Below are 26822 nucleotides of genomic sequence, written 5' to 3' on the forward strand. Positions count from 1 at the left end.
TTGAAAAATAATGAAAATGAATGTATTCAAATTAACTTATAATTTTTTTTTATCGCTAGACTGTATACTAATTGATTTAAAAAATTATAAATTTTAGAATAATTTATAAAATTTTGAATTAATTAGTATAAAATCAAATGGTCGAAAAATAATGAAAATGAATGTATTAAAATTAACTTAGAATTTTTTTTTATCGCTAGACTGTATACTAATTGATTTAAAAAATTATAAATTTTATATGTAAATGTATCAATTCGATATATAATCCATGAAATTATAAAGCTTATTGTAGAATAATCAAGATTGAACTCTGGCCAGTAAAATTTGAAGTTGAACTCGCCAAGAAATTTAGTGAGCTTAAGACCATCCTAATTCTACTCAGAGTATCCTATGTTATACTTATATATAGTCTTTTAGATCGTTGTTGTAGAAATTACATGTATGATAATACATTAATTAGCACTATCGAGACAATGTTATAGAAGTACAGAATTTAATAAATAGATATTTTAATATACTCATGTCATTAATCCAAGAACAATAAACATATATAACTAAGATATAATTTGTAACTCACAAATATAGAGTATGCTAACTATCCTTGGAATATCATTTTTTTTTGGTTCTGATAATTACCTCAGTCAATTTTAACATCTAAAAGTCTTTAACTATTTCCATACAATGATACAACTCTGAATGTATTATTGGATTTCAATCTTAGATGAACACTTATTTGTATTTAGGAATAAATTCATGTATATGATAAATGAATAGTTTGGGTTCAGTTCGAAAGGGTCAAAAGTTCATAATTCGGGTATAATTTGGGAATGATTCGGTACCACAAGGAAGACAAAAAAAACAAAAAAAAACGCGTTTTATTCGCGAATAAAACGTATTATACGTTTTTTTACGTTTTATTCGGTATTCAGTTCAGAAACATAAAAAAAATTAAATACAAATTAAATTCAAATTAATCCGGAATTATGCTACTATAGTCATAAGTAGAGAGAATCAACTATTCGTCTTTGGAAAAATAACCAATTAGAAGATTGAACATTCTTCTTATGGACCACATATTTCTATTTTTTTTAATAAAGGGTATAATGATAATTTTGTACATTTAAAATTAGTTTTAATACAAAAAATAATAAATTAAATAAATCTGTGAATTTTTAAAATATAGAAGAAAAAAAATATGATATTATAGAGGCGGAAATACATAAAGGCTATACATTAAATTTCCCTTGTATTTATATGCATACTTTGTTAATTTAAATCGGTGTCGAAGATTCTTTTTGTCGGTAGCGAGCATGTGGCTTTAAACAATTGCAGCACGGTTTGACAACTATTGACTATTATTTCGAACTATACACAAGTACATGTTTTGACATGCATGCATAGTTAAATTAAGTACTTAGAGCATCTCGCTATTGATTACCAATTGTAAAATAATTATTAAATTGAAAGGAGCCACTAATTATAAAATAAATGTATTCATGAAATGAAAGAGTAGTAATTGCAAAATTTTACTTTTTTAAAGAATACTAACCGTTAATTTTCTCAGATGAAAGTGTTTTTAAAGAATTCAATAATTTTTTAAAATAGAAATGAAACTGCCAACAATGACTTTGCAATTGCATTTGTAAGCCATTGGAGAAGTGCATCTTTCAAATAGAATGTATGTATATTTGTATATGTGTAACACTTGTTAGAGTATAAATTATTCTTTTACAATTTCTGAAAGTTATTTCGATATTTGAGGGCCTGTTCGGCATTGATAGAATTTTTTTACTTCTTTATTTTGGAATAGGTAGAAACTTATTTGATCTAAAAAAGTCTAAATTATTTAAAGTAATGATTTTCTATCCATCTAAAAAAAGTAAAACAGTTATAAAAAAAAATCTAGTTATTGATTGATTGATTTATAATAATATTTCTTGCCATTTATTGATTGATTGATTCAGAAAGAAATTAATGTACTTATATTGTGTAAATACGGATTTTATTTTCTTAAACTATTTATTTTTGTAAAAAATTTTGTTTGCACCCAAATGCACCCTATATTTCAAATTCTTTTTCTCCGTTTTCAAAGTCCGAAGAGTCAATCCGAACCGTTAGATGCGATCTACATATTAAGATGTGCTTGGAGACCAAATTTTACATTTTTTGGAATTTTTTTACTATTTATTAAGCCACTATGAAAATCGCTGATTTTACATTTTCTGGACCATTGGATCAGCAATTTTTAAAAGTGGCTTAATAAATAGTAAAAAAAAAATCCAAAAAATGTAAAATTTAGTCTCCAAGCACATCTTAATATGTAGATCGCATCTAACGGTTCGGATTGACTATTCAGACCTTGAAAACGGAGAAAAATGATAGGGTGCATTTGAACCCTCCTCATTTTATATTCCATTTTTAACTTCAATCTATAAATTTATGGAAAAAAATCTTGTCTACTAAGTAGAGATTATATTTTCTTATTTAGAAATAAAAAAATATTTTCCGTTCAAAAAGAAATGGATCGAGTTGATTTTTGAAAAATCGTTTCTACCGCACTAATGCTTTAGTGGAAATATGGGGATATTGCTTTCACCCCACCATTGCTACGAATTCATATCCTCTGAGATATCTCAAACTTTGCATGACTTTATGGAAAATCTCAACCGTTTAACTACGTTCTGCACGAATCTCAAAGCAGAGATAATACTGACCCCTACATCACCCCCGAATAGGCACCGGACACGTCGGTCACGCAAAAGTTGAGATATCTCAGAGGATACGCTGCTACGGTGCAAGCAATTTTTTCCATGTTTGCTACATGTGGCGTGTGTGGTCAGGTTGAAAAATTGTTTGCACCGAGCCACCGATGATGCGGTGTAAACAATATCTCCACGTTTGCACCGAAGCATTGGTGTGGTGGAATCAATTTTTCATAATTCAACTCGACCCTTTCTCTTTTCAGCAAAAATAACTATTTTATTTCTAAATAAAATATTCTAGAAATTGTTGCTTATTTATACACAGTAATTTTCATGAGCGAAATATAGTGAATAAAGATCAATTGACTTTATTTCTATTTATTTTCAAAACTTCTCTACTTACACATAATTTTCTATATGATTTAGATTAAAATGTTATTGGTATTGGTATTGTAAAATTGACATCTATACACAAGTGAAAATTTTATATGATATGATTTGCAAATATTTTTTATTTTATATCTTGAAAGTCTGACTCTGTTGATGAATATCTTAAATATCTATTTATACAAAAATGTACAAATATAACTACCAAAACAAAATAATTAATGAAGATTTCACATCTAGTATATTTCGATTCATGGTGGTTTTCGTTAAATAGCATATTCTCAAAGGGGATTAAAAGAAATTCCAAGGATAATTGTGCAACTTTTTTGAACTTATAATATCCCTGCTTTTTCGTCAAAAATGGGTCAATATTTTAACAGAGCAATGTTGGCTTCATGCAGCACACATGTTATAGAATGAAAACAGTGTTTGATATATTTGTATGCTGCATAAAGTCAAAACTACTCTGTTAAAACCTTTCCCCAAAAACTGGGGATACACGCACAACATTCTACAGCCTTATTTCCAGAATAAGTTCCTTGAGCATTAAGGCTATGAATTCACCAAATTTACCTATCTTAACCTTGTATTAGACGCGTAAACCAAATAATTAGCATTATGTCCCACTGACAATCGGGCCCACCTAAGTAAGCTTGGGAAACGGGAATATATCCATGTTAGGTTACTTTCTTGCCGAGTCAACAGCACTTGTTTCTCTCTCTCATTTTCTTCTCCAATTCATTTGCGCCTCTCTCTGTTCCTCTTGTTAGCTGATTCAAAACAAAAGATCAAAGCTTTCTCTCTGCTTGTCAATGGATGAAGTGAAAGACAAGATGAAAGGTCTCATAAAGAAGGTGAACAACCCATTTTCTTCTTCAACTCCCTTCAAAGGCCAAGGTCGTGTATTGGGCTCGGGCACCTCCTCTTCCACGCCTTCTAACTCCACGCTACTCAACCCACGCGCACCACCTGTTCGGCCAAATGCCAAGCGGGTTCCTGAATCGAAACCAATTGCCAAATCTACAGCTAACCCAAATCCGACCCAATTCAGTCCTTATGACCCGTTGATCACCTCTTCTTCATCCACCTCTACCTCAATTTCTTCTTCTCCTTCTCCCTTTCAATGTCCAGTCTGCGCACGTACCTTCCCAACCGAATCTGAGGTCTCATCACATCTCGATTCATGCCTGACCCCACAACCTGAATCAACAGAACCGAAAAAAAGTGCCCCTCATAAGGTGGAAGAGTTTCTCTCAGGCAACCCCACTGAGAATTCGATTGAAGTGATGAAAAAATTGCTGGGTAATGTTGTGAGAGAGCCGAGCAGTGAAAAATTTCGGAAGATTAGAATGGGGAATCCAAAAATCAGAGAGGCCATTAGTGAAGTTAAAGGTGGGGTAGAGGTGTTAGAGAGTGTTGGGTTCACAATTAGGGATGAAGACGGAGAGCTGTGGGCTACAATGGAGCTGCCATCAGAAGATAGGATTAATTCGATAAAGGAAGCAGTGGAGATGCTTGAGAGGGGGCAGTCAGGGGTAAGTTTGAACTTTTCCATTAGGAAATCGGTGCAGGATGAGGATTTGAAGGAGGAACTGTCTATGAGTGCCTCGGTGGAGAATTCAATTCCTGCTGTACCAGCCAAAATTGATCGACAGGTTGATTCCTTTCTTTTCTTTCTTTTACACAGTTCCTGTGTTATTGCTTTAATATGAAAATTTGATTCTGTGATAGAAGAACCTATGTGCACAATAATTGCTTGAACTTAAGGGTAGTATGGTTGCTCAATTAAACCTTGAATTAGTATCCGATTTAATTTAGTCTGACTTTTAAAATTATGTTAATCAAATAGACGTGTGTTGAGCCCTTTTGGGTTGCTGCTACCATTTGTGTCTTGAAAATTTTTAGTGGATTCACATTTGTATCTGTTGTTCTTTTAATTCAAATGTGAATCCACTAAAAATTTACAAGATCTACATGCCAATCCATTTCCAATTAGAATTTGAGAATCCAAATGAATCCGATAATATACCAGTATTTGGATTATTGTTGTATCCAATTATAACCAACGTGCAGATCCATTCGTGTGGATTCAGATCAAATTATCAGATTATGGATATCCATTGACAACCTACACGTATTGTACACAAACCTACCAAATACTGGTATAACAGCTTTGTTTCCACATCTGGTTCAAATAGGTTGCTGTCATTTTTTAATGCTTGTTCTCTCGATATGATATTTAACCCAAGTTATAGACACACCCATTTGGAAGTATGCTTTTGTAATGTTGACTGGGCATTCTACCTTGGGTGTAAGTAACATCCTATATCTCATAAAACCTATTGGGTTGCCTCAAGTAACACATAACTATCAAACTTCAAGCAAAATGTTTGACTAAATTGCCCCCAAGTTTATAGCTGTAACTCAGTATTACTGCTGCACAACTTTTTAATTCTTACAAGTTAGGATACCAATTGTAAAGTCCAGTAGGTTTGCTTTTATTCAATTCCGGCTTAAACAATATCGTGAACCCTTTAAAGGATAAATTTTCCATACAACTAATGTAACAAATTGTTATATAAGTTGTATGGAAAATTTGTCCTTTAAAAGGTTCACGATTATGCCTACCACGTCAAAAAAAAAAAAATTATATATGTATAACAGATTGCTGTATTAGCAAATAACTCGGGACGTTTGCAGTGTTGGCTGCAAACATCAGAAAGTTTACATACTTTCAAATTTACAAAATACCTCACTGTAACTAAAGAAAATTTACTGTAGTCCTCAAATTCTAACAATTTATTTTGGTTCATTTAGCTTTAGAAGTTCCCAGATTGCCCCCTGGCCATTTGCCTTTTGTGTCATTTTGGTCCTGATTCCAATTTTCAATCTGGCATTGACAGAATCCTATGGCACTATTATGAAATGAGATATATTTGATTCACTTATTTGTCCATTTATTAAAGAAAATTTATGATTAGGAGTTAGGACCAAAATAGTAAAACTTGTAATGATCATGAGCCAGCGTGTGGAACTGTAAAACGAGTTGTTTGAAATGAGAACAGAGAATACTGAAATTTTTAACCCACTGATCGCATCTCCTCGTAAATAGAGTCATTGCAGAGTTCTCTGCTTAGCTCTAAAATAGAACCGTTATCAACCCTAATTAATCTTTCTAAAACATGTAGGTAGAGTCTTATCTTGCATGTCGAACTATGACAGCATATAATAACACAGAGTTCCTTCTAAAATCTCAATAGAACTAACAAAAATCTTATTTTGGTACTTCTATGAATTACAAGTTGATATAGTTGAAATTTCATATGTAGGTACGGGTTTTCTTTTGCACATCAGAAATGGCAGCAGCGCGAATCGAGCTACCAGAGTCCTTCTACAACCGCTCGGCAGAAGAAGTGAGGAGGGAAGCGGAGATGAGGAGAAAGAAGCTAGCTGACTCTCAACTATTGATCCCCAAGTCATACAAAGAGAAACAGGCACTCGCCTTAAAAAAACGATATAAGCGAACTCTCATCAGGATACAGTTCCCTGATGGGGTTCTTCTCCAAGGCGAGTTTCTTCCTTGGGAACCAACCAGTGCACTTTACGAGGTATTACATTATTCTCATAGATCTTATCTGAAGTGAGGCTATGGTAATATGCATATTACACAATGGTCCGCGCTATGCACTCATACTTCCCATTTTTAAAGTCCACAGTCGATATGAATCGTTCAACATGATCTTCATATGAAAATGTACATGCAGACCAAATTTTACATTTTTTAGAATTTTTTTACTATTTTTTTAGATACGTAGAAAATCACTTGATTTGAAAATTCTGGACCATCCAACCAATGTGCTTTCTGAGGTATTACAATATTCTCATAGATATTATCTGCTATAAAGCAATGTTTGACAATACTGCAAGTTCCAGTTAGTTCTTTTGTGCAAAAAAGGGCTGACTGTTATGAAGCAAAGTTCTTTAAAAAAAAATACTGGTCAGCAAAATAGAGAATAAAAAAGGCACTATGAAAAGGTGTCTTCCTGACCAAATAAAGTTGGGAAAAGATATATAGATTGAGGTAAGGTAAATGGACTTTTTTGTTCATGCTTTTGTGACGTTTGCTTCGGTGCCTGTAATTATCTGATTTGGCAACAGTCACGCCCCTACTTTCCATATGCAAATAACATTCATTTATCATATGAATATGATAAAGTGTTGAATGTTGACCACATGTTTTTTTTTTTGGTTGAAAGCCTGTAGACGATTGCATTAACTCAAGGCAACTTTTGTTAGAATAGGCAAACAAATTAGGTTATCATATTCCAAGGGCTTATATTTGTTCTCATGATGATTGCTTGATTTTGTTACTGTGCAGTTTGTGAGTTGTGCACTGAAGGAACCTGGTTTGGATTTTGAATTATTGCGACCGGCTTTACCGAAAATGAAACTAATACCGCATTTTCCCAAACCAGGAGGGAAATCGAAAACCCTGGAAGAGGAAGATTTGGTACCCTCTGCTCTACTCAAATTCAAGCCCTTGGAAACTGATTCCATATTTTTCACTGGTTTGACAGATGAACTCCTTGAATCTAGTGAGCCACTTTAACAGTGTTGATTTTTGTGAATAATGTGCCTTTCATTACCCCAGAATTACGGTTGTTGTAATTTGATTATTTTTGCCCCATCTGGGCTATTTAATGGATTATTTATAGCAAATGTCATAAACTTTGTATTTGATTGTTGAGATTAATATTTAATAGCCATGAAAAATTCCAAGCCTTTGGGTTTAACTTTTGTCTGAGATTATACTGCGTCTGGAATAACTTTTGTTACTTGCGTTTTCATCAAATTAGACAAATCATTGTATAAAAACGGTAACTATGAATTTGTGAGGAGCCCGCTTTAAAGAAATGCCAAGGCCGTTTCATTTTGGGCCTTTTGTATAGGCTTTATCCGATTCTAAATAAACTTTTGATAACCTGTTTTTGAATAGTGGATATATACTATATATATATATATATAGAGATGGGCTATGGTGCATTGCAATGCATAGGCCATGGTGTGCATTGGACTATAAATCACCGATTAAAAGTCCAAATGACCGATCCAAACCGTTCATCTTGTTCTCCATATTAATATGTGCTTGGAGACCAAATTTTATATTTTTTGGAATTTTTTTACTATTTATTAAGCCACTTTGAAAATCGCTGATCCAACGGTGACTGTTTGGAACAGTAAAATCAGAAGCCACCGTTGGATCAGCGATTTTCAAAGTGGCTTAATAAATAGTAAAAAAATTCCGAAAAATATAAAATTTGCTCTCCAAGCACATATTAATATGGAGAACAAGATGAACGGTTTGGATCGGTCATTTGGACTTTTAATCGGTGATTTATGGTCCAATGCACACCATGGCCTATGCATTGCAATGCACCATAGCCCATCTCTCTCTCTATATATATATATATATATATATATATATATATATATATAGTACGGCTAACGCGCTTCCTCTAGCATATGAGCCGAAATGCTTCCGGTGGAAATTTGAAATTTGAAAATCCAAAAAGTCGATCTGAACCATTCATCTTCTTCTCCATATTAATATCTGCTTGGAGACCAAATTTTACATTTTTCTGAATTTTTTTACTATTTATTAAGCCATTTTGAAAATCGTTGATCCAACGGTAGCTTCTGATTTTTACTGTTTGGTAAGCCACCGTTGGATCAGTGATTTTCAAAATGGCTTAATAAATAGTAAAAAATTTCAGAAAAATGTAAAATTTGGTCTCCAAGCAGATATTAATATGGAGAAGAAGATGAACGATTCAGATCGACTTTTTGAATTTTGAAATTTCAACTTTTCACCAGAAGCATTTCGGCCCATATGCTAGAGGAAGCGCGTTAGCCGTACTCTATATATATATATATATATATATAATTTGGAGTGAGTCTATGGTACTATGCATATTACGGGTTGTTACCGTGCTACAGCTCTATATTTGAGTTTTCAAATCCGAACCGTTCATCTTGTTCTCCATATTAATATGTGTTTGGAGACCAAATTTTACATTTTTTGAAATTTTTTACTATTTTTTTAGATTTATTGAAAATCACTTGATCTGAAAATTCTGAACCATCCAAAAACAGTTATTTTCAATAAATCTAAAAAAATAGTAAAAAAAATTTCAAAAAATGTAAAATTTGGTCTCCAAACACATATTAATATGGAGAACAAGATGAATGGTTCGGATCGACCGTTAGGATGTTCTTTGGTGAACTCAAGTCTAAAACCTATCGAATATACTATATAATTTGAGTAGAACTTAGATGTTCTTAAGTACACTAAGTTCTTTAGTGAACTCAAGTCTAAAATCCATCGAATCGGCTTTAAACGATGAATCTAAACCGTTGAAACCCGCCTACTTTACTAGTGATGCATCTACGTGTAAAATTTTTTAATTTCGAAATATATTTTATATAGAGTCAAATGGTAAAAGAAAAGTTCAAAAAATGAATGCATTAAAATTAATTTATTAACCTTCTAATTTTGACCGCTTGACTTTATACTAAATTAATTCGAATGTTTATAATTTTCACATGTAGACACATCACTCGTAAGGTAGGTGGATTTTAACGGTTCGGATTCGTCATTTAAAGCCGATTTGATGTGTTTTAGACTTGAGTTCACCAAGAGACTTGGTGAACTTAAGAACACCCTAGTTCATCTCATATAATTTAATACATATTATGAAAAAATTATGTTATTAATACATATATGATTTTACAACTATCTGATCCATATCCGATCCGTTTGCACCCCTACTTACAACAATCATGATTTGTAACCTTTTTCAGGTTTACTTGAATTGCTAATTGGTTATCTCTATCTAAAACTATAAGATGATTGAGCTGATTTATACGTCTAATACTAATCCAAATAAATATGCAATAGTACTTCTTGAGTTTTTCTTTCACTTCAACGGTTTAGTGATGTATGTACAAGTTTTAAACTAAGGGGATTCAAAGAACATGATTTGGTCATGGGAAAAAGTAAATGCATCACAACGATTGAGTGATCCAAATTTATTACTTGTTAAATACTTGGTTATCAACAATTTAGCAAAACTAAACAACCTAGATCACGACATCTTATTTTCTGGATTTAGATAACCGTGCTAAATATACCTTTTTTTTTTTCTTTTCAACGCGCTGAAATTGAGAACTTTAACACCCTGTTTGAATGGAGAGTAGAGGCAAGAAGAGGAGCTGAAAAATAAAAGGAAATGGAATGAAATATAAATGAAGATTAATATATTTGACATTTTAGTATTTTGATGATTAATGAGGGAAAACAAATTTAACTTTTTTTTTTGTCTTATTTTTTGTTTGGTTAATTAAAATTTAGAATGTTAATAAGAAATTCAGTGGCTGTTGTAGAATTGTGACATAAAACTTGTATGAGAATTATATAAGTAAAATATAGGATTAGACATTTGTGTTATTTTTTCTAAAAATATTTGTAACAAAATTTATTTCTATCCGTTACATCTCAAATTGAAAGAGAAAATGATTCTATTGATAACAATGATGCAAGATTAAACTTTTCACTTCTTGTACTCTTCACCTTTGATATAATTTTATCAACCAAACACAATTCTTTTCTAAAAAAAAAAACCAAACAATTCGACGGGAAATTTTCTTTTATTTTCATTCCCTCCCTCCCTTTAGGCCCTGTTCGGTTGCACCAGTGGGAATAGGAATGGGTACGGGAATGAAAAATTTTGAACTGAAAATTACTGTTCACGTGGGGAAAAAAAAAATTCAGTCTGAGTGAATTTTCATTTTTCCACATGAACAGTGATTTTCACGGTGCAGCCGAACAGGCCCTTACTCTCCATCCAAACAAGATGTAATATTATAAAATCGTACAGTAATATATAAATTCAACTCCATGCCATGCGGCATTAGGCATGAGCCCATGATTATATCTTTTCTTATCCCAAACTGATAAGGAATTTGGTTCTTTGGCGTGTATAAATAATATATACGAAACATGTAGTACATCAGCGACAGTATCATAACATATAATTAAAGAAGGTTATTCAATTTCCTCCAACATAAATAATATTTTTATAATAAATTGCCAGCCATAAAGATTCGTTCAGTGAGTACCCCATAAAAGGAATGCATATCCTCTGCATTAACTCAAAAAAGAATCTTTTGAGTTAATGAATCTCAATCGTCTAATTTTAAACGGAACCATGAAGATTCGTTCAGAGAAAATGACTTTGTACAACATTGTTTTGTTAGTTTGTTTAGCAAATAAAATTCCCCACCATTTGCGTCATTAATTAGCTAACACAGTGACATATAGGGTTGCACAAAAAACTCGTAACTAGTGATTCGATTGAGTTCGATTTGAAAATAAATTTGGTTCGAAATGAATCAAACCAGCTCGGTTCTGAAACGAATCAAATCTGGTTCGGTTTGAAATTGGTTTGAATCGAACTTGAACTGAGTCTGGCTCGGTTTGAAACTCTTCTTTTTAGTTCTAAACTATGCTTCAATTTCGAACCAATTCGGTTCGAAACTGGTTCGAATCGCATCGAAGCTCGAACTCTTCTTTTCAGTTCAAAACCCTGCTTCAATTTCAAACAAGTTCGATTCTAAATTAGTTCGAAATCAAACTCAAATTGAGTTAAATTCAATTTGGTTCGATTCGTTTGTAGCTAGGGGTGTCAATGACACCCTTTTACCCTACCCGTATCGTATTCGATAAGACGGGTATGGATAAGATTTTTTTTTTCATTAAATTATTGGGTATGGGTATGGGTAAGGATTTTTTTTCGTTAGATAAACGGGTATGGGTATGGGTAAACGTTATTTCGTACTCATTGGGTAACGAGTAATTATATAAAATAAATTATATCATAAGAAGAATATTATGCTAAACATTTTACTTTTTTTATTTGAAAGTTAATTTATTACTTAGTTAAGGAATTGAATTTGTTAGAAGAAATATTTATGATTTTAATTGCATATTTATATTTTAATTTTATATTAATAATTGTGATTGCATAAGTATGACATGATAAGTTTTGATGATTTATTTGTAAAAATAATAAAACTATTATATTTGTATTATTCGTTATTTGTCCACTACTGTTTCGTTACCTGCTAATCTTAACAAATATGAGTAGGGTAGGGTAACGAAAATTCTTAACGAGTATGAGTAGGATATGAATAAGGTCAATTCTTAGTAGGTATGGGTATGAAAATAGTTTCACCCTACCCGTATCGTATCCATTGACACCCCTCTATTTGCAACCCTAGTACTGACATACGAGTTTGTGGAGTACATGAAGAATTAAATTAGGACATTAATTGTACGAATGGGCCCAAAATCAATAAATGATAGGCCCAAAGGTTTTCTAAATCAGCGGCATAAGGAAAGAAATAATTGAGTGGGTCAGTATATGTATTTAATCAAGATTTTTTTTTGTAATAATACGGATTAAGTATGTGTATTTGTAAGGTTAATTTGTCAGTATGAGTAATGTCATTTGACCCATTGTTTATAATGTGGATTTGATGCGCTAAATTATTAAACCAAACACGCATTATAAAATTTTGATTCAAAGTTTGAGCATGGTTTTCAGCTTTGCTGCCATTGTTTAATATGGGACATCCAATTACAATATGAAAAGGGCTCAAATGTCTCATTGCTTCATGATCTAATTGTATTCTAATATTATTATCTTTGATTTCAAAGTTCAAATAAAAGATCTGAACCACTCAACATGATATCCACATTAAAATATCTTTAGAGATCAAATTTTATATATATTTTTTATTTTTTTTCTACTATTTTTTAAGATAAATACAAAATCACTGTTTGTCAGAAAATTGTGGACCATCTAAAAACAGTGATTTTGTACCTATCTTAAAAAATAGTAAATAAATTAAAAAATATATAAAATTTGATATCTAAGTACATTTTAACGTAGATATCATATTGAGCGGTTCAGATATTTTATTTGGACTTTGAAATTGAAGATAAAAATGTTGAGATACGATTGAAGTATGAAGCAATGAGACATTTGAGCCCTCCTCTTACGATATAAGTAAATTTTATCTAATAAAATTTTTGGTTGTGAGGTAGATTTCATATGATCCAGATAGTTTGACTTGAATTGAATACATCCAATAATAGTGATAGGTTACCCCAATCATTACAATAATAGCAGATGCATCTTAAAAACAAAATAATTAGTATAAATAAATGATAACATATGATATGAACAATACATGAAACAGAATGTAAGTATATAAAATGTGTAAGAAAATAAAGTGCAACAATCGCGTCCATATTCAATTTTTTTGCCTATCCCAGATGGCAATCCTACGTTCGTCCCTTGCTATATGAATATATTTTATGTCATTTCAAAATACTGTTGTACATATCTGTAGAATGCGCCGAAATTTAGAACTTTAATAATATAAAATCGTATAGTAATACGGAAATTGTACTCCATGCCACGAGCCCATGACTATATCTTTTCTTATCCCAAACTGATAAGGAATTTGGTTTTTTGGCGTGTATAAATAATAGAATAAAGATTTTTAACCCCCAGTTATTTTCCCTCGATCGTCCCCTCGAATTTAATTCTCTAACTAATATTTCTAACGGTCAAAGCTGCTCTCTTTACATGCTCCACCGAAATACTTAAAGAAATGACACTCTCACAGCTACCTTTGAATTGAACTTTTTTCTCAGTTGCCAATTTTCTTCTCAAAAGTTAATGGAAAGTGTAGTCTATTAATCTCGTTTTATCTCTGTCAGAGTACCTATTTGTTGATTCATTTCATCCATCAAAAGTTCGCTCAAAAAATACTCTCCAAACTAACAAATAATTCATTACGAAATGGGGTTGTTATTTCTCTGTCTTTTATTCATCATAAACTCACATGGGTCAAAAAGAGACATAATGCAAAAAAAAAAAAAAAAATTATTAATTAATTACACTATAATTTTTAAAGAAAGTTTAGTTCTAATTTATGGGTTGTACGATCTGAGTATGAAGACTCAGTTAATATTTTTGTTTCTTTCATTATGTTATTATTATGTTTTATGTTATTTTAGTTGTCTGATATTTTAGATATGAATACATGATTTTCGATATATTAATATTTGCGCACATAGGTATCCATACTTACATCCAGTCATGTTAGAAATATGTTAGGTACCTTAGGTATGAATACTTGCATTACAAATGTATAAATATTTGCTCGATGTGGTATGATTACTTGTATTCTAGATTTTTTTAAATTGTCGTATCGTCGTATCTGTATCATATCTGATATGGTATTCGTACCTGTATCCATGCAACATGATCTACAACATAAATATTAGTACATAAATGCACAGGTGTAAATACTTTCCATATTACGTATTAATACAATCAAGCACCAAACAGAATAATTTATAAAAAATATTAAATTAAGATAATTTTCAACGTAACTATTCATGCTTCAGTTATAAGAATTAATACTTACAATACTTGACATTAATACTTGCAAACGTCATCTAGTGTCACAAGAAAAAAAAAATGATAGAGAATATGTTAGATACAAACACTTGATACATGAACTATTTACACTTGCATAACGAGGTGCGAATACTTGCAATATTTGATATTAATACTTTCAGACATAATCCAGTGTGTTAAAAAAATTGATAGAATTTGTTAGATACAAACATTTGATACATGAACTATTCACACTTGCATAATGAGATATGAATACTTGCAATACTTTATATTAATACATTTAGATATCATCCAATGCCATATGGGAAAAAAAATTAACAGAATTTGTTAGATACATATACTTGATACATGAACTATTTACACTTATATACAGAGGTATGAATATTTACATACTTTATATTACTTTCAAACGTCATCTAATGTTATAAGAAAAAAAAAAACTATTGATACAGAAACTACATTTGCATGACGAGGTATGAATACTTGCAATATTTGAATTAATATTTTCATATATCATCTCATGCCATATGGAAATAAAAATAAAAATTTCATAGATTTTGTTAGTTACTAACACTTGCATGACAATGTATAAATATTTGCACTACTTAATATTAATATTTTTAGACGGCATCCAGTGTCATATGAAATTTTTTTTGATAAAATATGTTAAGTACAAACACTTCAGACATGAATTATATACACATGCATTACGAGATATGAATACTTGAACGAGGAGGTATAAATACTTACTCGACAAGATATGAATACTTACACGACAAGGTATTCACGACGATGTATGAATACTTGCACGACGGACAACTTGAAAGCATGTCATCATTGATATCATTTGAAAGAGAAAATTACGTAGAAGACGTCCATGGTTTTAGATTTGCAAATTTCCTCACAGATTGTCAGAAATATTGACGAGATTGAACACAGAAAAAAAAAACTCAACTCTAAAAACTTGTAGAAGATGTGCGTATGATGTGTCCAGTTTTTTTTCTGAAATACTTGATATTTTGGGTATGAATACTTGATATATTATATATTAACACTTGTGCGCATAGGTATCCATATTTGCACGCGTCGGGTATAAAATCTATCAAATATTAGGTGGATCCCCCAAGTAATTAATGAAGTTCAGTTAGTTAACAGTCCCCCACAAGTAGTTATTGACTGGAAATGGATGGAGGAAATTGACTAGATGATAGTTAGTCCATCGTAAATAATATATACGAAACATGTAGTACATCAGCGACAGTATCATAACATATAATTAATGAAGGTTATTCAATAACCTCCAACATAAATAATATTTTTATAATAAATTGCCAGCCAGGCAGCCATGAAGATTCGTTTAGTGAGTACCCATAAAAGAAGTGGTCTTCCTCAAATAGTTATTTTCGGATAGAATTTTGGGTTCCAAATCATATCATGCTGGCTTCTTCTATTTTTTATTTATTAAAATCATGCTAGCTTTTGGAAGGAACTCATGTTGACCCATTAACTAACATTGAAAATAAAATTTGCTTGTCAAAAAGCCAAAAAGTTCTATTATTATGATTTTCTTTTGCTTTTTTAATTGTCAAAGAGCCAAAAGGACTTGCTGTTAGGTAAATTCATTATACCTAGCTGATACCAGTTGACCCAAATGCAAATATGATAACAACCAGGAAATAAATCTGCTGTTATTCGAAAGGGATCACAGGACTATGTTATTCTGATCTCGGCTGTTGAACTTTATCGAGATTCGGGTACAAAAAACTTTTTATCTTGAGATTCGCACATGAAATTTTTTGAATGATTGTGATAGAAATAACATGGTTCTGTGATCCCTTTGGAATAACAGCATATTTATATCCTAGTAACCAAAACTTGCACATGACAACAATATTTTCACAAAAACCGAATGTCTTAGGAAACAAAGATTCTTTATTGACAAAATTTTATAATGGATGGTAAATTTTCTCAAGTGAGAAAGTTTTAATAAAATTTGAATTATTTTTCGTACTCAATTATTAGGCAGCAACAGAGCTATCTTTCTCACTACTTCTAGATATTATGAGAAAAAAAAAATAAGGCAATAAATAGAAGAGCTATTATTGAAAATTGACTAACCAGTTCGCATCAGTAGAGGGGCTGTGGATGATTAATATTGCTGTTTTGATGAAAATGCTACTTGAACTGCTTTCTATAATTCTTTATTATGAGCATCGATGATATATATATATATATATATATATATATATATATATATATATATGTGTGTGTTGCAATTACATTGTCTGTAGGAAAATAAAATAAAAATAGCCCTTAGTTTATTAACATCGCTACTATTCTAATAAAGGAGCAAATATGTGTGTTTGACAAGTATTGGTTATTTAAATGTTTTTAAATTGCTTTAATGCAACAAATAAAAGCACTTGATGATTTAAGATGAATTTAAGTTACCTCTGTTACAATAAAGTGGAAAACTAGGATTTGATTTAGTGATAAAGGTAATGTTTTTCGTGTTGAAGATTATAGGTTCGAAATTCAGATAAAAGAAACTCTTTTGAATATTAAATAGTTATGTGACTTGATCTCCAATCTTTACTGATGGCAGATACTTATGGTTTTAAAGTAACGGTGTTTGGTACAAATTGGTAAAGTAGTTTGTATAAAAATGTCAAATTATTCTCAGATATTATATTAGTAAGTGAATTAGTAAGAATAAAATGATAAAAAATTAATAAAATTTGATGTTTAAAGTTAAAAAGCACCTATAGAATTGTGTTCAACTTTACCTTCTAGTATACCTAAAAGCACTTTCTGTTTGATAAATTGCCTGACAATATTTAAATTAGCACTAAAGTACATGTTAAAGGTACACTATATTGTATTATATTTCCATCATGAGACCACAGTTCTCACTTTTATATTGGCAAAAGAATTTTGAACATGCCACTTACACAACCAACAATACAAATAATATAGTACTAATATATAAACTTTGTACAACATTGTCTTTTTTAGTTTGTTTAGCAAATAAAATTCCCCACCATTTGCGTCATTAATTAGTTAACACAGTGACATATAGGGTTGCACAAAAAACTTGTAGCTCGTGATTCGATTGACTTCGATTTGAAAATAAATTCAGTTCGAAATGAATCAAACCAGCTCGGTTCTGAAATGAATCAAATTTGATTCGGTTTGACATTGGTTCAAATCGAAGTTGAACTGAGTCTGGCTCAGTTTGAAACTCTTCTTTTTAGTTCTAAACTCTGCTTCAATTTCGAACCAATTCGGTTCGAAACTGGTTCGAATCACATCGAAGCTCGAACTCTTCTTTCAATTCAAAACCCTGCTTCAATTTCAAACAAGTTCAATTCTAAATTAGTTCGAAATCGAACTCGAACTGAGTTAAATTCGATTTGGTTCTATTCGTTTGCAGCTAGGGGTGTCAATGACACCTGTTTACCCATTTACCTTACCTGTATCGTATTCGATAAGAGGGGTATGGATAAGATTTTTTTTCGTTAAATTATTTGGTATGGGTATGGGTAAGGATATTTTTTTTGTTAGATAAACGGGTATGGGTATCGGTAAAGGTTATTTCGTCCCGTTGGATAACAGGTAATTATATAAAATAAATTATATTATAAGAAGAATATTATGCTAAACATTTTACTTTTTTTTATTTGAATGTTAATTTATTATTTAATTAAGGACTTGAATTTGTTAGAAGAAATATTCGTGGTTTTATTTTTTTTGCTTAATAAAAAAACTATTACTTAGAATTAATTGCATATTTATATTTTAATTTTATATTAGTAATTGTGATTGCATATGTATGACATGATAAATTTTGATGATTTATTTGTAAAAATAATAAAACTATTATATTTGTATTATTCGTTATTCGTCCACTACCGTTTCGTTACCTGCTAATCTTAACAAATATGGGTAGGATAGGGTAATAAAAATTCTTAATGAGTATGAGTAGGATATGGATAATGTCAATTCTGAATGGGTATGAGTATGAAAATGGTTCCACCCTGCCCGTATCGTACCCATTGACACCCCTATTTGCAGCCCTAGACTCCTAGTACTGACATACTAGTTTGTTTAGTACATGAAGATTTAAATTGGGACATTAATTGTACGAATGGACCCAAAATCGAATCAATTATAGGCCCATAACCCATTGGTTTGCTAAACCAGCGGCGCAAGGAAATAAATAATTGAGTGGGTCAGTATATGTATTTTATCAAGAAATTTTTTTTTTTTTTTTTTGTAACAATATTGATTAAGTATGTGTATTTGTAAGGTTAATTTGTCAGTATGAGTAATGTCATTTGACCCATTGTTTATAATGTGCATTTGATGTGCTAAATAATTAAACCAAACACGCATCATAATCTTTTGATTCATATGATCCAGATAGTTTGACTTGAATTGAATACATCCAATAATAGTGATAGGTTACCACAATCATAACAATAATAGCAGATGCATCTTAAAAACAAAATAATTAGTATAAATAAATGGAGATAGACTAATGTGCATTCGAATGTATATGGTCCGAAGTGCTTACGGTTCAAATTTGAAATTTCAAAATCCAAACGGTCGATCCGAACCGTTCATCTTGTTCTCCATATTAATATGTGCTTGGAGACCAAATTTTACATTTTTCTGAATTTTTTTACTATTTATTAAGTATTTTATAAAATCGTTGATCCAACGGTGGCTGCACAAAACAGTAAAACCGTTGGATCAGTGATTTTCAAAGTGGCTTAATAAATAGTAAAACAATTCAGAAAAATGTAAAATTTGGTCTCCAAGCACATATTAATATGGAGAACAAGATGAACGGTTCAGATCGACCGTTTGAATTTTGAAATTTCAAATTTGGACCGTAAGCACTTCGGACCATATACATTCGAATGCACATTAGCCTATCTCAAATAAATGATAACATATGATATGAACAATACATGAAACAGAATGTAAGTATATAAAATGTGTAAGAAAATAAAGTGCAACTACGAAATTTATGTCCGTAATAAATACCTACTTTAAATTTATATTAATTTATTAGTTCTCTTTTTTTTTTCCTCTAGTATACCAGTTTCCACCGGGTACAAGTTTTTAATATTTTTCGAACTTAAATTGTTATTTTGAGCACAAATTTGTTGAAAAATAGTTGGAACCGCATCAATGATGAACACTTTTCTAAAGAAAAAAAAACACAATCAATTTCTTTCTCGAGGATTGAAATTTTTAATTTCTAAAAAAAAGTATCTTATTCATTTCTGAATGCATAAAATATGCAAAACATTTTTTTGAATTTGAAGTGACTTGTTTTTATTTTCTAAAAATGTACACCTCTTCTCACAAAACTGGCCACACAGCTTTCTCTTGAGATCCGTCCCACAAATGATTTCATCTGATGCCTTTTCTTTTTTCTTGGACTCGTCTCATCCTTCTGTATTTTTTTTTGTTTTATTTCAGCAAGCACATTTTTCTGTCAGTTTGCCTTTTGTTTTCTGGCGGAAGATTTTTGTATATTCTTAAATGTTTAAAAAAAATAAAGTTATTATATAAATTGTGCAAAAATACACTCATAAATTTGTATAGATATCAAAACGCTACCGAAATTTTTATTTCTAGCATAATAAATAAATAAACCAAATCACTATAATTTTGAAGAAATTCGAGAAATACCAGGACCGTACATGCGTTTTGCGGCCTTAATTATTGGGGTCCGCATAGACATTTTGCGGCCCAAGCCTGAGGTCCGCAAAATAGTTCTACAGCCCCAATAATATTTCTTTTTAGAATCAATTTAGGCAGTATTGGTGCACAGAAACCAAAAATTATATCGATTTAGGCAAAAAAAATAAATAAATCGATTTACGCACAAAAACCAACCTTTTTGTTTTTTATTAATAAATTTTCTATAAATAAAAAAGATATATTGGGGCAGCAGAACTATTTTGCGGACCTTAGATTGGGACCGCAGAACGTCTATGCGGATTTCAGTAACTGAGGTCGCATAACGCCCCTGCGATCCGGGTATTTGTCGAATTTTGACCAAACGGAAGTGTTTTGGTTTATTTATTTTTTTATTATGGTACAACTAAAAATTTCGGCAAAACGCTAACTAGTTACTTGTTGGAGTATAAATACTAAAACAGTACAGGTTTAAATTGTATAAGATATTGCTATAAATTAATTTGATGATGCTGACATTGATACTGTAGGAAATGCTTCACATGTGCTATCCAGCAAATATAAAACTCTTGCTTCAACCACCAAGCTCCTTCATTCCTCACGCCTTCAATTAGGTACACTAATTTGTTGATTAGTACAATTTGATTAACTCACATGGAATTTGTGGATTTCTTACAGTAGTTGTTTTGAATAGAGCTTTAGCAATGTCTAAATCTAGATCTGAAAATGAAGACATGGTGGGTCTTTCTTTCAAATAAGTGAATAACCAAGGATTTTTTATGGAGACCTTTAGGTGATGTTTGATTACTACTTAAATTTTATGAAGAATTAAATTGCTTATTTCATTTTGTTCAGAGGCCGAGGTACGCTATATAATTTTTTTTTTATTTATTAGTAAATTTCTATATAATTTAGCAAAAAATATTATGAAACTGTCAAATTGACCTTCATTTGCAGCATAAAATTTTTTTATGCTGGACTCTCATTCATGTTTGACCCCCATAGTTTGAAGGTCTGGTTCTGCCCCTGATCTTATTCCTTCTATTTTATTTCTCAATTGACAGCTTTAGTGGGAAGTAATATGGAGAAACAAAATACCATTAAGAAATGAACCTTTTGTCTATGATAGTGCACCGTGGTTTAACTTACTTCGTTTACTCAATCTTCTTTGGTTTTACTTCTCGTTTGATAGCTTAATTGTGGAATAAGATTTTTACTACATCTTTTTTGTACAATCAAACATGACCTAAAATAATAATTGATAATAATAAAATTATATTAGATTGTTGGTAAAGTGCTTAATCTTGAACTCTTTTCTTGTTAAGTTCTTAAAATTACCATCTTGACACCTGAATGCCCTCTTAGATTTGTGTTTGAGAATTCTTGTGTAACAGTCTGTACTAGCATTGTAAAAGACGTCTGTTTAGGTCGATTAATCAGTCAATTATTCATTAACGATAACTAAACTTCACGGATTTTCTCGATTAATCGGTCAATTATTTCTATTTATAACCGATTATTCCTGATTATTCTCAATTAATCTTTTGACGGTATCATATCCATCCAATAACCACATACTATTATTTACAACTATGGTATGCACCACACGCATCATTGTCATCATACCATTCTTTATCTATACATAGATGTATACAACAGTATTTTGAAATGACATAAAATATATTTATATAGCAAGGGGCGAAGGTAGGATTGCCATCTGGAACCGTTTTTGAGGTACAGAATTTGGAGTTCATATTTTCTTTTTATGAATTTTAGTTATAAAGTAAAAAAAAACTTTGGCTTTGTTCCATTGAATCACTATGAAGAAATTTGAATTTTTTATTTTTTATTTTAAAAAAACATAAAAGATATATGTTGCTTTCCTGATCCCTTCTGCTTGTGGGACTCATGTTTCAATGATATTGATTTTTTTCCTTGATTGTATTCATTTGCTACATGACCAATCATTTTATTTTAATTCTCATCTCAAAAAGGTTGATTCATAATTTCATATCAACCACTTGTCTACATTTGCTTGTTGGTTGTCGGTAGGTCTATTCATACTATTTGAGCCTGAATTTTCGGACAACTAATTATGTTCATTTAAATCCCTAATCTAAAGCTAATAATCTCACCCCAACTTTGTTTTCAATGCAAAGTTTTGTTAGAGAACCCCCAACATTGTCCCTCTAGACGACTTGCACATAGAGTAAACTAGTTTTAGCGAATGTCTTTAATGAAAGAGAATGGCACCTCAATGATGGAGTAGGGGTGCAAACGGATCATATACAGATTGGGTAGGGGTAAAATTATATATGTATCTGTTTTTATTTTTCGGATACAGATACGGATCAGATATTAGATGGATACGGATACAGATCGGATATTAAACAGATACGGATCGGATATCTATTTTTTTTATAACAGTGAATAACATAATTTTTTTATAATATATATTAAACTATATGATACACACACTATTCGGATACGGATAATTAAATTTTAAAACTATATATGTATCCGTATCCGCACAGATATTCAGATACGGATAATTAAATTTCAAAACCATATATGTATCCGTATCCGCACAGATATTCGGATATCAGATATACGTATCTAATTTTCGAATACAGATCCTGTACCCCTACATCTCATGAACAATATATAGCTTTTGGACCTTTTATGTTCTTTGTACATAATTCAGCTTGGAATCATTTCCAATAAATTATTATCATGGTAGGGTATAATATCAAGTATGTGACATTTGCAATCCAAAACATTATAATGCCTTGCTTGATAATATAATATATGCTTGTAAAGAACGTTTTTTTTTTTAATAAAAAAAACTTGTGTTTAGAGATGAAAATGTGTTGGACGTCACACTCCAAGACAAAATAGCAATTGGTGAAAAGTGCCGCAATGATAGTATTTATATTCAAAATTTTGAAATTATTTTGGAAATATAATTACACTTGTAAATATGCTGATGCAATTTGAACATTTGAAAAAAAAATTATTTATATGGATGAAAACATTATCCTTTTCCGAATGCTGGTATTAAATTTTGAATAATTATATTCATGTCCACACTTCTATCCTTCTCTATTCCCGCAGTTACAATTTAGGAAGTTTGTACTATAGTTCTCACTAATTATTTAAACACTTCTAAATTTAAAGGGTCCACATTAAATAAGGAATGTGATAATTATTTAAATGTTGTACTATGGTTCCCACTAATTATTTAAAAACTCCTAAAATTAGACGGTCCACTTCTAAAATTAGAGGTTGTACTATGGTCCTCACTAATTATTTATTCATACAAAAATATCACGATAAAAGTATATGAGATGATTATTCAAGTATTTTTTACATAGATATAAATATTCTAGTGTATAAGTATAAAGAGGAGGGTTCAAATGTCTCTATTTTTTGTGCCTCCATCATGCCTCTATTTTTAAAAACTTTAATAGTTCAAAATCTAAAATTTAAAAGTCAAAATAAAACTGTTGGATGTGATCTATGTTATTTTCTATATGTGCTTATAAAAAATTATCACATTTTAATTTGTTTTTATGTGAATCAATAAGTTGATAAATCAACGTCTCTAAATTATCCACATTAGTACATTTTTTACAAGCTCTTGATGGCAATCAAAATAAAGTTGGGATGTCATAATTTTTTACACATGCATAGATAAAATGATTTAGATTTTGAGTTATTAAAGCTTTTAAAAATGGAGGTATTTGAACTCTCCTCAAGTATAAATACTTGTAATACTTGTAATATTTTCATGTGTCAGTCAGTGTCATATGTAAAAAATATTTGCAAGTATAGGCATAAATATTTGCACGACGAGGTATAAATACTTGTGTAACGACAAGCCTGAAAGTACGTCATCATGAATCTCATTTGAAAGAGAAAATTGCGTAGAAGACGTTCGTGGCTTTAGATTCGTAAAATCCTCATAAACGGCAGAAATGTGGACGAGATTGAAATGAGATAAAAAACACACTTCTAAAAACGTGTATGGCCCCCATGTAGTTTGAGATTTGATTGAAGGGACAATTATTTTTGTAAAAATTGTTCAACTTATAGGTATAAATACTTTCGTTCTTAAGGATAAATACTTCCGTGCGTCAATGTTAATACTTTAGAAAAAAAAAATAGCGTTTAAATTTTTATGATCTCCCATGGTAGTTATGGAAATTAATGCGGAGATGGAAGTGTGAGGATAATTGTGAGGATCCTTAATTTTTTATATCATAACATGATTTTGAACGTGGATAACCTTTTTTTCATTTCTTAATTCATAGTCACCAAATTTATTTTCCAAAGTTATGTTTAATATTGTCCAAATTTTAAAATCAAGTGTTCTTACATTATGTGATATGCGAAAAAATAAATTTCTATCACAAATCATAAAGGTAATAATAATTCAGTTATAAGCCATACATACTACTTGGATTGCATTACTTCAAAAAAATTTCAAGAACACCATATCTATTAAAAATACGTTACGTGTTGTGCAATATAGTAAAATATTTATATTATTTAATTGAATTAAGTTGCATTAGTATCCAATTATTCAATTTTTATTCAACTCTTTTCAGTATTTTTAAATTTTTATTCAATCATGCATGTCTACTCCATGTCCCGAAATTTTTATTAATACCATTTAAAAAAATAAAAACACCACTGAAATTGGAGAATTCGATGCAGATTGAATTTGAGGCCCCCAAAAAAATCTAAATATCAGTATATTACAGTACATTTTTGGGTTTTTTTGGGGGCGATTGAATTTGAGGCAATGGTATTTTTCGAATTCCCTATAATTTGTATTTTAGTTACAGTGGTTTTGAAAAAAATTTCGGCTCCGTGTCATAAAGATAAATGATGGGAAATATGGGGATAGATAGCATTTTCCATCTGAATTAAAGGTTAGTGATTAGTCATTATCACTCTTTAAGTTAACTAGAGAGGTACAAGGTATCAATGAAAGACATTTAAAGCTCCGTAACATACATGATAATAAAGGCACAATTGGCAACTTTAGGTGGAATTATTTATTGTCTTTTCCACATGTGTCTTAATTAGGCGACATTAGCTTTTAATTGTTGGCCAGGAGATGTTGATTTCTTATTTGGGTTTTTTTCAAAAAAAAAATTAATTGTCTATATCTTTAGTGTTTTGAAAAAAATGTGTTATATTCAAATTTTTTTTAAAATATAGAAGTTATCTTTTTTTGTAAATTAATTTTAATAAATATATTTCATTGCAAAGTAAACCAGGATAAAACAATTATGATGTAAAAAAATGCAAAAATTTTCATCATCTCAAAGCAACATCCAAATTCAAATCAACAAGATAAAAGAAAAAAAAAATCCTCAAAATACGGTAAATCAAGCTGCGACGAAATTAGAAGGGTCAGAAGAAAACTATCTTTTCTTACGAAAAATATATTTGTTTAAGTTATTTCAACGACTTAAATATATATACATACATTTATACATGCATACAATCAATAAATATATATCTACATATATATTTTCATTTAGGAATGAATTAACTTGCTTTGGGAATTCAAGATGGTGTTTTACTTCTCTCTCATATCTTCATTTTCAAAGTTCAAATAGTCGATTCGAACCTTTCAACATATTCTTCATATGAAATGTGCTTGGAGACCAAATTTTACATTTTTTTTTTAAATTTTTTACTATTATTTTTAGAATTTTTTAAAATCATTGTTTTGCTGAATTTTTTTATTATTATTTTATTTAATGAAGAACATTTTCATATGCGTACGTATATAGTTACATATTAATTAACATGTTCTTCATCCATTTATAGTTTACATTTATTTAAAAATTATGACAACTCGTTCAAAAAAAAAATTATGACAACATATGATCAAAAGTAATAAAACAAAAAAAGGATAATTAATATATCATTTATCATTTGGTCATAGTACATATTAACTTTAGCTCAATTAATTACAAATTTAATCCATCATCATTGACCTGTATGTATTTACTGTGAAACCAAATGATAATTTTACTTTTTTATATGAACGTTCTATTCCCTTTCAAAATTATTTCCTATAAATCCAAAAGGCTGCAGGCTGCACGCTTAGTCACTGCTGTGCTGTCAACACCTCAGAGGATAAGATCGTTTTATTTTATTATTTTGTGGACCAAGAACTCGTTTTTTTTTGGGGGGGATGGTACCACCTTCATTTTTGTAAATGCAGATAAGGCATTTTTCTGCAGAAATGTATATTTATAGAAATAATACAGAATAATAGATGAATTATATATAGAATTTGGTTTTATAGAAGGAACTGAAAATTTAGTTTAATTGTTTTAGAATAGCTAAAAGTAGGGGTGTCAACGGCACCCTTTTAATCTTTTATTCGACATATATCGTATTCGATAAAGAGGGTTTGGGTAAGGTTTTTTTTTTTTGT

The 26822-nt window shown here is 30.5% G+C and overlaps 1 protein-coding gene across 1 annotated transcript; it reads left to right on the forward strand.

Moving 5' to 3' along the window:
• Positions 1–3767: 3767 nt before the first annotated feature.
• On the forward strand, positions 3768–7862 carry PUX2 (plant UBX domain-containing protein 2). The gene is made up of 3 exons (XM_078323904.1): positions 3768–4744; positions 6419–6697; positions 7468–7862. The coding sequence occupies exons 1-3, from the start codon at positions 3902–3904 to the stop codon at positions 7696–7698; spliced, it is 1353 nt and encodes a 450-aa protein (XP_078180030.1). The 5' UTR covers positions 3768–3901; the 3' UTR covers positions 7699–7862.
• The last annotated feature ends 18960 nt before the right edge of the window (positions 7863–26822 follow it).

The sequence above is a fragment of the Carex rostrata genome, chromosome 22, assembly GCF_964058835.1.
Source record: "Carex rostrata chromosome 22, lpCarRost1.2, whole genome shotgun sequence".
NCBI classification, from domain to species: domain Eukaryota; kingdom Viridiplantae; phylum Streptophyta; class Magnoliopsida; order Poales; family Cyperaceae; genus Carex; species Carex rostrata.

Coding starts and splice junctions, on each gene's coding strand:
- PUX2 (XM_078323904.1), top strand. CDS start 3,902: ATGGATGAAGTGAAAGACAAGATGAAAGGTCTCATAAAGAAGGTGAAC. Junction 4,745..6,418: donor CAGCCAAAATTGATCGACAG/GTTGATTCCTTT, acceptor TTTCATATGTAG/GTACGGGTTTTCTTTTGCAC. Junction 6,698..7,467: donor CAACCAGTGCACTTTACGAG/GTATTACATTAT, acceptor GTTACTGTGCAG/TTTGTGAGTTGTGCACTGAA.